Source organism: Pomacea canaliculata, linkage group LG2 (genome assembly GCF_003073045.1).
Source record: "Pomacea canaliculata isolate SZHN2017 linkage group LG2, ASM307304v1, whole genome shotgun sequence".
NCBI classification, from domain to species: Eukaryota; Metazoa; Mollusca; class Gastropoda; order Architaenioglossa; family Ampullariidae; genus Pomacea; species Pomacea canaliculata.
In genome coordinates, this window is record NC_037591.1 from 38033147 (window position 1) to 38048976 (window position 15830).

A 15830-nucleotide genomic window follows, 5' to 3' on the forward strand; every position below is an offset into this window, starting at 1 on the left:
AGATACTTGACTGTCAGCCAAGATCATTTACTACCTGTCTAGACTGATCTTTTTAGCCAGGTGAGCAGAGACAATAGCCCACTATGGACATGTAAGTTCGTGCGCCCACCAAAGAAAACAGGGGTAGGAAACAAGAGAAACGCAAAAGAAAATGGAATACATTCTCAAACTGAGGCCACTGAACAGGTAAGAATTGGATGCGTGCTTTTCTATTTAATAAGACACAACAGTGATAACTACTTGTAAAATTATTCAGTGCTGTAAATATGTATGAGGACAAATGAGACCGAATAGACAATCCACTAAAATTGTTTTAATTATTTTAATTATTATTGTTTTAATTAAGGTACGTGCTGCATCCATTATCAGCCATCACAATGTTGAATGATTCGAATAAACAATAATGTATCTTTACTCCTAACTGTGTGTGTTAGATGTCTGTATGAGTATGTATGCCTGCCCTTGTGAGCAAAAGACAAATTTCTGTCTTGGGTCTCCTCGACAGACAATAAAGTCTGATTTGATTTGATTTTGATTTGATTAACGATTACTCATAGAATTTTACCAACAGGTTCCTTTTCATAAGAAAGATTGTTAACTCCCCCAAATATGCTTCGATGAAGAAACACTAAGTCATCTGTTATAGCAAAGTCAATTTGTTAGAAGTTTCTGAAAGATCTACATTCAGTCATGATCGGTAAACGTTCATCATTACAATTTTTTGACTATTCTGAAACTCTGATTTTATTTGGTGTGCAAGAAGACACTTGCACTTGCAAAGTGTTAGACTTAATTATTTTGCTAGCAAAATATTACATTTATGTATGCAAATAGAAAAATAGTATACTGTTACGAATTAAATGAATTGCAGTCTGTGCGAGGTCGGCAAATTTATTTTTCCCGGAATACTGTGATGCAGAGACCTTGCCCGAGCCTTTTGATTGGCTACTTGCTCATGTGACTTAATCTCCAACCCATATAGCTTTTCAAATACACACACGGCCTTCTTTTAGGGTTGTCGTCTGCTTGATGTGAAGACTCAACATGCGACAGTTTGTAGCACGAATAAGTAGCTTTAATAAACATTACAAACATCATTTAAAAAACTAACTATTAGATTATATGTTATAGGCTGTACAACATTCTGCGGAAATTTACGGTGATTAACGACACCGATTAAAAAAAAAAGGCTTTAAGAAAAAAAATTAGATCACCTCGTTCCTGTTTCAAAAGATTACTGTAGTAAATGAGTTATAACAAAATTCATTTGCACGATATGAGCAAACCACAGTGGCAGGTAATATTGTTTAATAAACTAAAGCCTTACATAACTGTAGATGTTTCTGTGTGAAAATGTCACTGTTAACTAAAACTACAGCAAGATCCTTTCCAATCACTTAGGAAACTGCAGCAGCCTTAACATTCATGAAAATATCCATTTTTACATTGAATGTACTTTTTATTTTTATTTTATTGTTTGCAGATATTGCTTTGTTTTCTGATACAATGTAGGTTTCCAAAACCAGCTTAGTATCTTGTGTTGTGTTGCCAAAAACGTAGACTTTACACTAAACATGAATAAGTGAAATGAAGCGGTTTTTCAGAAATGGGGGTTTTTCAAAAATAGGGCAACTGTGTTTTTACACATGCCCTTCGTGACCTTGCTTCTATAGCTCGAACTGATATAATGGGTATAATCAAGGTATTTTGGTCTCTTAATGATTGTAGCCCATTCCCTATTTCATAGTTAATGCTTTTATAGTCAGCCTATACTACACATGGCTCAGAGATCTAATGCCTGAATGCAGACATTAGCATAACTGAAAATGTATATTTGTTTGCAATGAAGAAATTTCTTAATGTTTCAAGTAGAACTCCCAAGTCTGGTGAATGTAGGCGTTATCCAATATATATCAATGCCCATTAAACTTATATGTTACAATGAAGTAATACTTGTGTCATTGCTTAATTCAAGCAGGAATCATCAACAGACACTGCTTCACCAGCGGCAAAAGAAAAACCAGGCATGGAACTCTTTCTAGTGAGAGTAAGCGATTGATACATTGTCAATTGTTTGTTAATTAATTGTTGTTTTGAAAATTCATTTATATACATGGAAGTTTGCCTGTTTGAGGGAGTGTGTGTTTCTCTTGTGCAGGTACAATTATTGTAAATCGTTTCCTTTAAACGTTGCCCGTCTCATTGTCAGGCCAGCCAAGGATGACTGCTTAGAATATATGAATGCTGGTTTCAATAGTTTACTTTTTATTTTGCGCCTGGAAAATTCAAAAGACTTGGTAGAGGTAGATTAATAGTTTTATGTGAAGAGAGAAGATGCTGAAAACTGTAAAACTACTTCACACACCTTGTTTTCACTTTATTTACCTGTCTCGTCAGCAGCTGAGTTTACTTAATAGTAATACTAGTATACTTAATTAATAAAACACAAAATACCATTTTTGAATCAGGTTAGTTAGGGTAAAGCTTTTGCTTGGTATAATATGACATGTCCAGAAGTTTAGCTTTTATTTGAAACTAAGACTTCTAGTCAGCTAACTTTAGACTATTGATGTTTTACGTTCTTTTATTGCTTGTGATGTTGTTCTATTTAGAGTGAGGTAGGAATGCTACTGATAGGAGACACTAAACTTTCCCTCGAAAAGGATAAATAAATATATATTGTATTGTAAAGGCAACAGCACAACAGAAGCAGGAAAATGACAATGGGCAGAACAAGATTGTAAGTGAACCAAACTCAGAATGCCAGATGGAAACACATACACCCCCCACACTCATCCTGTATTTACTGGGAGATGACAAAACGTTTTGTTCTGAAAACAATCGTAAGAAAGAAGAACTCGGGCGACACTTCATGAACTGTGTATTGGATACACGTAAGCAATTTTTGATCATCATCATCAGTCATCAATCATCATCATCATTCATCGACCATCATCTAAAGGTTTAAAAAACAAACAGGCAAAAGAAAACCTGGTGGTATTATGATAGTATTTAAACATTTTGTAAATGTTTACAAATGGCTGAACACACCAACAAACAAACACATTAAAAAAACACATCAACAAAGAAATGTACACATACACTCATGCATGGTGTACCCATAACAAAGTTTTTCCATCCCTTCAATTGTTTGTCTAAATATCTATCGTGTGCTTCTTTGCTTCTCTTTCTCTGTCAAAATGCACTGACCACGAGGCCTTTCATTATTTGTGCCATGCGGGTCTAATATGATCAAGAGTAGTTAAATCCCCATGCACATGATGTATGCAGTCAGTATCAAACATTCACTCATTCTAATAAAGAAGGGAATTTTCACAGCAACCTGGGTATTTGCAAACAGTGAACTAGAAGGCTGTCTTAAAGACCTCAGATGGAAGTGCTCTTTCAAAGAGAACCAGAGCTTTTTCTTTCTTCACACTGTAAGTATAACAGCTCTCAATTCTTTTCTTTTCCTTCTTTGTACACACAATCTAAAATGGTTATTTTATCTGACCAAGATCTGTTTGTTAGTAATGACTCCATTTGAAAATAATGGGTCGAGGAGGGTACAAGGGATCGTGTAGTAAATGAGTAAATTAATAAATAATGGTTAGTTGATAAAGTCTTTGCAATTATAAAACTACCTGTTATTCTTGTAGCTGTCATTAATTTTGTTTTTGCAGTTGGATGCCATCATGGGATGGTATTATGCTGTCTCCCTATGGGGAAAAAGCCTTTTAGTAATTGTATAATGTTATTGTTTATCAGAAATCTCCTTCCTTATAGAATGTTTTTCAGCAGTCACTGACAACTACTTTGAAATTGTCATCAAATAAAATTGTTATATGACAGATCGTATTGTTGCTAGGAATAGTTTTGATCGCAATGGTTTGTTTAATTTGCAGAAGGATATGAAATATAACGTGTTTTCTGCACTGAAGTACATATCCGGTAAGTTGTAATATTTTCATATCTTTTAAATACTATTTTCAAAATAATAATCATAATATCATCATCATCATCATCATCATCATCATCATCCTCATCCTCATCATCATCATCATCATCAATCCATCCATCCATCCATCCCTCCATCCCTCCACCCCTCCACCCCTCAACCCCTCCCTCCATCCCTCCGTCCATCCCGCCATCCCTCCCTCCATCCCTCCCTCCATCCCTCCATCCATCCCTCCATCCATCATCACAATCACAATCAATCAATCAATCAATCAATCAATCAATCAATCAATCAATCAATCAATCAATCATCATCAAGTTGTCTTTATAAAAAAAAGTTCATTTCAAGTTCATTTCTGTTTTGTTATGCCTGCCTTCGTCACAGCATCAAACCCTTTCTTCTTCACTCTCTTTACAACTACAGATGACATCTGCATTGGCTCTTTGCAGCCTGTAAATTTTACAATAAATATGTAGCCGATGAGAGTGAGAAAATATGAGAATTGTTATTATTTCCTACACAAAAATTGCAGCTTTACATGTTTGTGCAAGGGTGATATCTGCTTTGTAAACCTTGTATTCCCCTAACAGATGGTCGGTTAATTAACCGCAATGTACTAAGATAATGTGCATTTAGTTTTATCTCTCCTATACCTATTTCTGTTAAACAAATTATCTTGTAGGCATCTTGACTGGATTGTTTCAGAGAAGACAAAGGCCAGCTTGGTTTTCTTGTTTCTAAATGGAGACAAAGACACTTTTCTGGCTACTGTGCCGCTGGCACTAGAGGAAAAGATCCCTGTAGTAGCTATCAAGGTAATAGAACACGTATTTATGTTAAACACGAGAACAACATACATGTACGTTAAATTCATATAAAAAGGTGAAATATAGTGTGCCATTTAATTTTTTTTTCTATTGTGCATAATCTTATAACCATCAGACCATTTGATAAAATTTATATTTATCAATCTCAAGTACTTTTCTGCAGTGCGATCATAATATTCATCATTTCAGAAGATTTTGTCTCTAATATGGGTGCTCTAGTTTTGTTTTGTCTGATTCTCCAAGGGATCTGGAAATTTCGTTGATGACTTACCTCCGAAAAAACGCAGGTAATGGCTAGATCTGGCTGGATACATTTTTAATTTCAAAATTCTGAACTGATTGCTCTGTGTTAGTACTTTTACATAAACTTCAAACTGAGTGTAGTGAGCTGTGTACAAATGGTGTCTTGTGTCTGACGTCATGTGTGCGTCATTTGTTCCACGTCACTTGGAGAAGAAAATGACGTCATATACAAGAGAAAAGCAGTAGCTCTAAAAATGGCCAAGCGAGTGGGAAAACAACAGTCTTCTCTGCCATCTTCTTTATGACTCTCTCAGTGACATTCCTCTGAACTTGTGCGTCTTGGATTCTATTCACCTACAAATCTCTTCATCCTCATCGTCATCTGCGGGGTCTTGTCGAGAGTTGTGTGTGTGTGATACGTCGTGAGTATGCAGCCGTGCATTCGTCATATTAAACTGAGATTAAATTCCACAAAACTTGTTTCAATGTCTATATTATCCTGATTTCCAATGTTCTTTGGTATCAATATTAGCCGAGAGTCTAAAGACACAATAGAGAAGAGCACAGACGACAACCAGCATCGTCACAAAGAGACTATTCCTAAAAGACAGACTTCTCAGTCCAGGCAAGTGCCCAAATGAAGAACAAGTATTATTTACATCAAATTTGCCTTTGATATAAATAATTCGTATTTAAATATGTTGAAAAAGCAGATTGTATTCAATATTTCAAACTGAACTTCAAAAACTTATATCAAAGTACTAATTCTTATCCTGTTTTCCATTGTTCTCTCATATCCATATTAGCGAAGAGCCCAAAGCCACAACAGAGAAGAGTAAAGAAGACAACGGAGAGACAACTCAATCCACACAAGTGGAAAAGTGAGCAACATAAACTATATATTTATAGCGAAATTTCTTAAGGCATGAACAGTCTGTTTTTAAATGTATTGACCGAACCGACTTAGTTCAATATTTTCACATCTATCTGCTGGTCTCTCTATTTCTAGCTTGCAAACACACACACGCACACACATATATATATATACATAAAATCATGCTCAAAATACTTCTCTCATGCATTACACACAAACTCTCTCTCTCTCTCGCTCTCTCATATGCACCCACATACATATACATAAATGGATAGCTGAAAAAGGGACACTACATAAATATGTGTTCGGTATGACACTTTAATAGCAAAATAGTCAGTATGAATACAGTTTCAAAATTTTATAACTAGTATTTTTTTTGTGTCTATTAGTGCTGAAGAAACAGTGTTATTAGCAGCACATTATTGTTTTCTTTCCTTTTAACACTTTGTAAAAGCAGGGAAACTATAAGAGCGCAGATTTTCTTGACATTTTTTTTGCTAAACGTACAGCTCATAAGTAACTTGATCCCCAAAATGTATTTCTAAAACTCAGCTGCAAAAATCTGTTATTTAAGAAATAGGCTGTTGTTGGTTATTTTTTGCTATATTTGATTATTAAAGGTCCGTGGCTGACACAAACTTTAAAGAATACGATCTAATCAGCAACTTTGGCAGGAAGAGTGCTCTGCGTTTGTCTCTTCTCGACGTTATCTTTACAGAAGGTAAGAACTCGTTATGCAACGCTTACCTGCTGTCTCTCTCTATCATCCACCATTGCCAAATGTTGCAATATTCCTGTTGTCTCGTCAAAGGCGGGCACTGACCTCTGAGAACTGGGCAAGTGAGTGACACTCATGATGTAGCCCAGACCTGGGCAAAGGCGGGCCCGCGGGCCGGATCCGGCCCGCCTCCTGTCTCTGACCGGCCCGCCCGCTGGCCCGCCCACCAGTATATATACTATATATACACAGTATTGGGTAATACTGAGTTAACTATATTAGTCCGGCCCTCTAAACCATCCCAATTTCTCATGCGGCCCCTTAGAAAAATTAATTGCCCACCCCTGATGTAGCCTTAACTCAGCCACGTTAACATTATCTTGCAAAGGGAACGTTAGTACACTAATCACACGTCATTCGTTTAAAACCTCGACACACGGTTCACGGGTCCCAACATAGTTCTTCCCCGAACAAGAGACGAGTATCCTAAATGTCACAACAATAAAATATTTGTTAAACAGTCAAATTATGAAAATATAATACAACTTTGGGTCGTCTAAAAGGGGTCCAAGTACTCGATATGCTATCCGTTTCAATCTTACAGTGATGTTATTTCCCGTTAAAAACACTATTCACTCTCACATAGATAAACACATCAACAAGTGTCTTTAAGATATGTTTTGAGGGAGGATTTGAAGTCTTCGACCGTAGACACATTTTGGAGAAAAGGGCCAAAGAATTCGAAACAGAGTTGCCAGAGAAATGAAAGAAGCTCTTGTCGAATTTCTCCCATGGTTACAGAGAGAGGACAGAAACACAAGCAGACCTAAGTACAGACTCGGGTGGTAGGGCGTCAGTAAATCAGACAGGAATGTTGGTTTTAAAGCCGTAAGGAAATGGTAGCACTGTTTAGCCATCTTGTAGTGAAAGCAAGCTGCCACAAGGAATAATTGTTATACATGTTTTATTACTTTCTGACCAGGAATAGTCTGTACATATGGATAATTAATACTTTTTACATTTCTTAAGCATCGCCTTCTCGTTTTATTTCTCGCCTTTTATTATTACATGAGTCTAGCGGCGTAGCATTCTTTTATCGCATTATACGTATCATACCACTCTTGTAAATAAAGTTATGATTTTTGTTTGCTTGTTTGTTTGTTTGTTTGTTTGTTTGTTTCTTTCTTTATAATTCCTCCAACCATTAGTACCATTTACAGTTGGGGGGACGAGGAAATGTCCCAGTGACAGGCTGACGTTCTCTGGTTCCGCACTTAAATGACTTAACTATAGGGCTATGAAGCCTTACCAAATGTACAACTATTTTTTAATGACTTTGTTGCAGATGACGACCAAAAGTCGGATGATAAGAAGAATGGGAAGACTGATACCAACGGAAGAAAAGAGCATGAATTGACACGTCTAACATTGGCTCATGCCTGGGGATGCTTTGAGAAGGCAAGGGAGATGAGATGGAGTAAATTTGAGGTCTGCATCACGGAGTGCGGTGACAACTGCTTCCTTTCTGACTTTTCTTATTACAGACATATTCCATTTCTGATGACAACAGATTAAGTATCTGTTTTGACTGCTAGTAAAGCTTCTAGACCTCTTGAAAGAGCTAGGAGAAGAAAATCAAAAGGTCGAAAATCTTGTATGCAGATTTGTTTAAAGAGTTCTGCTATTGCCTAACAAATATGTATCTATACACACATACACGTACGCGCTCATACCTATAAATATGTATCACGCAAACGTGTATGCATATATAAACATATGTAGATACAGGTTCTGTATGTATATATTTATCTGTGTTTATATATATATATTTATATGGATACGCAAGTGCGATGCCCTCGGATCGGTATCACGGACCTTCTATTCTGTAGCGTAACAAGTATGTTATTTGTTACCAGAGTAGCACACTTTACTACATGATGGAGAAAGCATTGCTACATGAGCAGGTTGAGTTTGTTGAGCTATTTTTGGAACTTGGAGTTGACCTGAAAGACTTTCTCAATAAAAACCTTTCGTCTTTGTGGTGCAAGGTAGGTGTTTTACAATGCTGATAAAATACACAACTTCTTACATGCAAAACATGGTATCAATATTACTAAACGTTTCGGTATGACTAGAATAAAACCTTACTACTTTTAACTTAATATTTAAAAATAAGCGAAAATGTTTACTATTTCTCTTGTTCTCTCATACTCGCTGTCTGTGATTCTTTCTGTCCTTCTGTATCTTCCATGGTCAAGGCCCTAGCTGTTAGTATACAGTACTTGGTTGCAAGAACTTTAAATTTAACACGATGCCTACTCGGACCTGTAACTAGACTGCAGATCCTACACAGATGACTGATTTACCACGAAGGATACAGGCGAGAGAGAACTGGACTTTGCCTCCTATAGTCTTGCGCCCAGACACATGAAACCATTTAAATTCACAGTTCCTACAACCACTGAGATATTAAACTCTTCCTCTGTCCCTGTCTCTTTATTTCTCTTTTCTCACTTTTTCCTTTCCGTGTTTATTACCTCACTTTTCACTCTATAGTTTGGTATTTTATGTGCATGGGAATTTCCTCGCAGATGCGTTCATATGTGTTTTTATTTTTGTGTAGGAGTATGAGAAGAAGGACTCCATGTTGAAGAAACTGTATAAAGAGAAGGAATTGACAGGAACAGAAGAAAATAAAGTAAACTTTCTGAATATGATAAATTTAAAAAGTAATGGAGGCATCTTATTCCTGTCTATTTCAAACGAAATGCTAAGTTGCACATCTTATTAAAAGATCAAGTCCAAATCAAACGTATTTAAGTAGATAAATATACTAGCATATGATGCGTCTGTTGATACGTTCAAATTTCAAGTAAATAGAGCAAAACTAACAAAAAAGTTAAAGCATAAACAAGTCAGGTGCACTCACTGAGATCTCAATATTTGATTATTTTATTATATTTACGATTTTTTAAAATAAATTTACGATACAACATTTAGAACTGTCATCGGCTTTTACTTTTTATCTCTTGAAACTCGTCAATCAGCCGAAGAAAAAGTCTTTTACTCTCTGACTACGGCTTTTCAAGAGCTTAAACAAGATAAAGTATTTGCTTTTCTGTACAAAAGAAAGAATCTGAAAACTCTTTCTGCAAGACCACATACTTTTTCCATCCTCTTCGGTAACTTAGCTCCACGGCCTGTGAGATTTTGTTTCCCCAAAACAGTCCTAACAGTGCAGAATGCCACAAATACACTTGTCCCCTGGTCAGGACATGGGTCCCATACACTTTCTATGAAACCCATATGGCTTTAGCACTCTATGATGTTACTAAAATGTGGATGGGGAAGAATCTGATCATCAGTCACTTTCACTCCACCCTCCAACTTTCAGCAAATGATTGCTTATCCATTTTCGTTTTGTTTTCATCAGCTGCTTTGGGTACTGCCACTTACCGTAGGGTTTTCGTTGGTTGGCGAGTGTACACGTGTGCTAGAATGTGCATGAATAACATTCCTTAAATAGCTTTCTTACTATTTATATTCCCTCAGGGTTTTAACTTGCCTGAAGAGACTGAAAAAGCACATAAACATCTAAAGCTGGCTCTGAAAGATCTTATGGACGACATTGGGATAAAGGTGCGCAGAGGCTTTTACGATCAAAAGCCTTTGTACTTTCTTTCGTTACATAGCAAATCACACCAGTTTCAGAGAATGAATGGTCCTTTGCGCATGTAAAAGTACTGGACTGAACAAATATTCATGAAAATGTTTTTAATGGTTACACACATATGAGTGAAATATGAACGCCATGCAACCTTTTTTCCAACTTCAGTGTATAAATACTGGTCCATGTTTCATTTCTGACCTTGTCCATAGAATTAGTGCAAATTTTACTTCTAATCAAAGTACATACCTTTCCTACTCTAGTTACGTATTCCATCATTCTAAATTCACCTGTTTTCTTTTATTTTTCCCCATTTTTGAGTCTGATGTCCTAATGTCATAACCTATAGTTGGGAAAGTATTGCTATTAATCTCCTTTGACTCTATACCTGCCATTAACATTTCATTATAAGTGCTAATTATGATATCACTCTATGTTCCAGAATGATGAAAGAAAGAAAACTGAAGGTAAAAAAAACCAAACATCTACCACCTTATAATGTAGGGCTAGCAGCAGTGGTTGTGTAAGCATTGTCCAAATACGAATTCCTTATTTAACTGCCGAATTACTTCATTACATTCATTTTCTTTTCTCCTAAATTGTGTGGATCACAAATATAACAGATTCGTAAAATCTAGTCTCAATGAAACTGTAACAGTCATTATTTTGAAAATGAGGTACAACCACAAATGGCATTGAGAGAGCTTAGGTGGTTTGTTCTACTAACTTGTATTGCTGTTTACAATATTGACAAAAAGATACACTGTCCTCACCAATATTTCGTGCACGTTTAGTTTTAGATTAACACAGTAGCTAATGTCTATATATCTTTAAAAAGGGTTTAAAAAAGTTTTGTAGGTACACAGCTTTAAAAAGTGCTTTTCTACCTGCATAACCTTGATAGGTGCTCTAATATTTGTATAAAACTTAGAGGTCTAAAAGTGTGAATGGAACGTAGATGTAGAAAGTCTGTATATAACCCTGATAAGCTGTATTTTGTCCTCATTGAGAATTGAGATGTTATCTAATATCAGGGGAGATGCTTTAGACATTGCGTAGTGTCTGTACAGAGATTTGAGAATTCATTTATTATTTAGGTAGAGGCTCGAGAAGTAGTCTAATGTTTTAGCTTCACATGTTACTGAGCCTTTGACTTTAGAAGTCATTTATTATCTTATAGAGTCCATCAAAGACCCAGTGGTTCTCCTATTCTTGTGGGCTTTGCTAACTAAGAAATTTAACCTGGCAAAGTTCGTATGGAGAGACGTACAGGTAAATAAGATTATTTTATCTGTCCAAAGTTTCCTCCTATATTTTTAGTGGATTCTGGTCCTTAGCATGTGTAGCGATATGTCGTTCAATGTTAAAAAGATTCTTTGTGGTCATTTATCTGTCCAGTTATTCAGATTTTTTCTCTTCAAGTGTACACCGTCACTGTGCTGACAATTTATACTTTTTATGAGATAACGTGTATATATATATATATAAATAGCTGTAGTGGTCTCGGAGGATTTAAAAGTAAAGTATCTTAATCTTTTGATGTATGTTCTTTTTTATCAGGACCACGTGACCACTGCCTTGGTCGCGTGTATTTTACTAAGAGCCATGCGCAGCAGAACGATGAACGATGTCAGGTTCGATGACGAGCAGCAGGAGATCACAACAACCATTGAGTAAATAAATTGATATTTCGTCATGTCATCTAACTTTCCTTTTTACATATGGGAGCTGGCATCTGTTCATGATACTTACGATTGGAAAATATTTCGTCTGATGCTGAATCATTCAATAGCTGGACAACAAATGTGTACTTGTCGCCAGATCACATTAGCATGTTTTGAAATAAGTTTTTAATTTTTGCCTTACAAGAACTGAAACCGCTCTTATTTGACAGATTGTTCGAAGGCCTGGCTATAAAAACGTTAAATAACTGCTACAAAGAAGATCAAGCGAAGACCTTTCAACTTTTGTCAAGAATACAAGAAACTGAGTACTGGAATTGCGTCACCTGCCTGGAGATTGCTGAGCTAGCACGGTGTAAAAAGTTTATTGCACAAGAACCTTGCCAGAACTTTGCTGATCGCATATGGAGAGGCTTAGACCCCTATTCAAAAAATGAAGAAGATAAAGTAAGGTTTGAATTATATTATTATATTTCATTATTTTCTTATGAATTCTAATTACGTGTATGTTCACACTGGAATGTGTGTGTTTGTTTTTTTGTTTGTGTGTGTTTTATGAGTACTTAAATGAGTTCATGTACACACTATTAGTAAAAACATCTCAGTTGCTGGAGGTTTGCAGTGAAAATACAGTAATTAGAAATAACCTTCGTACCACTGACATTCTTTATCTTTACAACAAAACGGACGGTCTCACAAGATTAATGTAGAAATTGTCTCATCATATCGATGTAACTGGCAACTAAAAATAACCCCCGAAATGAAAAGTGCTACTGATACATCTTTCCAAGAAAGAAATCGTAGCACCAGGGCTATAGGACCATTAGCTGAACTGTTGAACGATATTTTGGAGAAGAGCAAGTATTATTTTAATTATTTTATTTATATTCAGGTCAATTTATAATGTGGTGAAATAAATTACTCCAAGAACTTGCCAAAAAATTCACAACACCAGCTCTGAAAAAGTTGTAATCAGAACGATAAGACAGCACAAAAGGGATGCTCATTAAAGGACAACTGGATGAGGCCAACAGCAACCAAAAGCCTAACTGTTCAAAGACAGCAGCTGCACAGGAGATATCCGTTGCAGGATTGCAATATCGTCTGTGGCAATGATAATGCTAAACAAAGTTTAGCACAGCAGCACCTTCCACTTCCATTCAAGTACAGAATCCGTCAAATTATTTGTAGCTCCTATCCTGAGAATAGTTTCGAGACTTTTGCCTGACAGAAAAAAAATATTCAGGAAATCGAGCTCAGAATTTTACATCTTAAATGCGAGAAAAATGAAAACCGTAACCCACCCCCCAAAAAACCCCCCACAAAAACCAACTTAACTGATTGAATTATCTAACATGACGCCAAAAGAGAGGTCAACAGAGGAAAACCTAGCCAGCGAGCATTAAACAGCAGACACATCATTGTATTCCTCTAAAAGATAATTCAGTTTAGCCCAGATAAAGTAAAATATATATTCTAAAATCAATACCTTATATCTTAAAATATTTTACACAACTAAAGATTCAAGTCTATATCGTTAAACGTCTTATGTAACAATACGCAAAAAAGGGGAAAAGGAGTTCATTATATCGGTTAAAACAATAACAAATCTTCAGGATTTTCAGATGAAATTAACTGCATCCGAGTGTCAAGAAACAGCAGCCTAGTTTATTGTTTATTAAATGTGTGTTGGATGTAGCAATAGTTTCATAAGCGTGAGCTCAACGACTTTATTTTGTTGCAGATAGATCAGTTCCTGATCATCACCCGATTCTTTTACGCAATCAGCGCCATCTTTGTTATAGTCCCAAAGTTGGTCATGGACTTTTCTCAGAACAAGAGGTATGTAAACTTGTGCTCTTGGGCGTTTTGCTGAAAACAATCGACCCCGTATGCTTTGCTCTTTTGTCAGTAGAAATGTATTTTCGATCCTCTTGATTACAAATATCGATGACAATGAATGAAAAGTCATAGATATGGTACATACTAACAATGAACTACTTTAAAAGAGAGTTAATGGTTACATGACCATAAACGCTACTGAAACTAGTATCAAAATAGGACAAACACTGTCATACGACAAACAAACCAAGTCAAACGATGATCTTTTAGAAAACAAAGTTTCAAGGAAAACATGTTTACCAAACACCGGATAACTTAGCTATAAGCCCTCTGCTGTTTTCTTTAATTTCACTCAACAATTCCTTTTGTAAGTTACATGAAAGGGAATGTAATGTGAATTATTTTAGCACTTGCCTTTTTTTTGCTGGCGATGACGTTACCAGGGGACCATCCCAACTGCGATACGCTTTAGCGCGCTTTTGTTTCTACTGGCCGCGTTACTGGGAAGATCCATCCTTCAAGTTCTACTCCGGATGGGTATGAATGTCTAGTTGTTCTTAGCACTGATAACCTGAATAATTTTGTCCTGTCAACCTCATGAACACAAGGTATTTAGCTATATTATTGTTCACATACGGACAACGGAAGCGTGGAACTCTCTTCCACATCACATTCGCCACTCGGACTACAAGGCTACATTCAAACGCTCTATGAAAACATATCTGTTCATAAAGTATTATCCCTGAATTACTATTCTTAACTCCCTGGCAATACTGTCTGTCATGCCAACCGTCATGTAACGACTCCAGCGTACACAGTTTATAGTTTCTACATCCCTTCATACCTTTATCCATTGCTTTACATTCTACTCTTGTACCTCATCTTTATGTTGTTCAGTGTGTCTATACGTACCTCACTGTCCACTGGCTGTTATCTTTCATTTATCATTATTGGTCTGCGCAGAGAGTGCGATCTATCTTGGTCGTGATGTTGTGCGTTTTAAGTGCCTATTATTATTATTATTACAACATTAGTTTAAGCATGCAGCCACTTTGTGTACTGATTTGCTGGTAAAACGTTCTCTTGTTGAAATTTGGAAATAACATACCAAACTAGACGCAGGCAAGTTTTATTATTACTGTGAGTATTTTTTTAACATAGCAGAGGATGATATATATATATTCTTCAATAACCTTTAATAACATAATAAATTAGGTAGACAATTAAATTAAAAAATTATTGACTATATGCATAATTAATACTAATCAAGAAAAGAAATTCGAAAAGGTGTGTTTTAATGAATCATGTTACTTTTTCAGTTTTTCTTCATGGGCTTTCTTCTTCTTTACGCGTATGTACTGATGGCGCGAATTCCTCCACCAGACGTCCATATTTCCGAAGTTGCTCTCTTGATTTGGTTCATGACAATGCATTTTGAAGAACTGCGTGTGGCCATGGTAAGCTTTGGTAGTCTAACATCAAGTCCAAAAACGAATTGAAGACAGACTTTAGATTTGTTTGTGGATGGGTTTACTCATCACCCTCTTGACCAATGCAAGAGCTGGGACCATACATTAATTAGAGGTATCTGTGCAAAATCGTGAGGTCACATATTAGACCTTTTTTGTGCTGAGTGATGTTTGTCGGCATGTATCTCATTTTGTGAGGATTGATTATTTATGACGACGACGATGATGTATAAGATGTCGACGACGATGATGAAGAAGAAGGGTTCCCAGTCACTTAATCCCCAGACACTTCATCTATTATAGGTTGCACTTGATTTATAAGGATTAAGTGTCTGGGGATTAAGTGTCGGGGATGAAGTGTCGGGGATTAAGTGTCGGGGATGAAGTGTCTTGGGATTAAAAGTCTAGGGGATGAAGTGTCGGGGATTAAGTGTCGGGGATGAAGTGTCTGGGGATTAAGTGACTGGACACCAAGAAGAAGATAACGACGATGATGCTTGCTAATGAGTTCTGTGGCTTAAAATCTTTCTTGACAATTGGTTTTTTTCCA

The 15830-nt window shown here is 36.3% G+C and overlaps 1 protein-coding gene across 4 annotated transcripts in view; it reads left to right on the plus strand.

Moving 5' to 3' along the window:
- LOC112557777 (transient receptor potential cation channel subfamily M member 8-like) overlaps positions 1-15830 on the plus strand; it is a 33330-nt gene that overhangs the window by 9359 nt on the left and 8141 nt on the right. For 3 of the 4 annotated variants that reach the window (XM_025227811.1, XM_025227814.1, XM_025227812.1), the window contains exons 9-29: positions 57-186; positions 1976-2047; positions 2693-2894; positions 3340-3440; positions 3906-3951; positions 4664-4773; positions 5029-5072; positions 5561-5653; positions 5835-5909; positions 6523-6623; positions 7966-8108; positions 8537-8668; positions 9244-9318; positions 10173-10259; positions 10730-10754; positions 11468-11559; positions 11848-11960; positions 12182-12416; positions 13714-13811; positions 14255-14348; positions 15131-15268. In XM_025227811.1, the coding sequence (XP_025083596.1) occupies positions 57-186; positions 1976-2047; positions 2693-2894; positions 3340-3440; positions 3906-3951; positions 4664-4773; positions 5029-5072; positions 5561-5653; positions 5835-5909; positions 6523-6623; positions 7966-8108; positions 8537-8668; positions 9244-9318; positions 10173-10259; positions 10730-10754; positions 11468-11559; positions 11848-11960; positions 12182-12416; positions 13714-13811; positions 14255-14348; positions 15131-15268 (2206 nt within the window). The remainder of the gene's footprint in view (positions 1-56; positions 187-1975; positions 2048-2692; positions 2895-3339; positions 3441-3905; positions 3952-4663; positions 4774-5028; positions 5073-5560; positions 5654-5834; positions 5910-6522; positions 6624-7965; positions 8109-8536; positions 8669-9243; positions 9319-10172; positions 10260-10729; positions 10755-11467; positions 11560-11847; positions 11961-12181; positions 12417-13713; positions 13812-14254; positions 14349-15130; positions 15269-15830) is intronic. The other variant, XM_025227813.1, reaches the window with a different exon arrangement.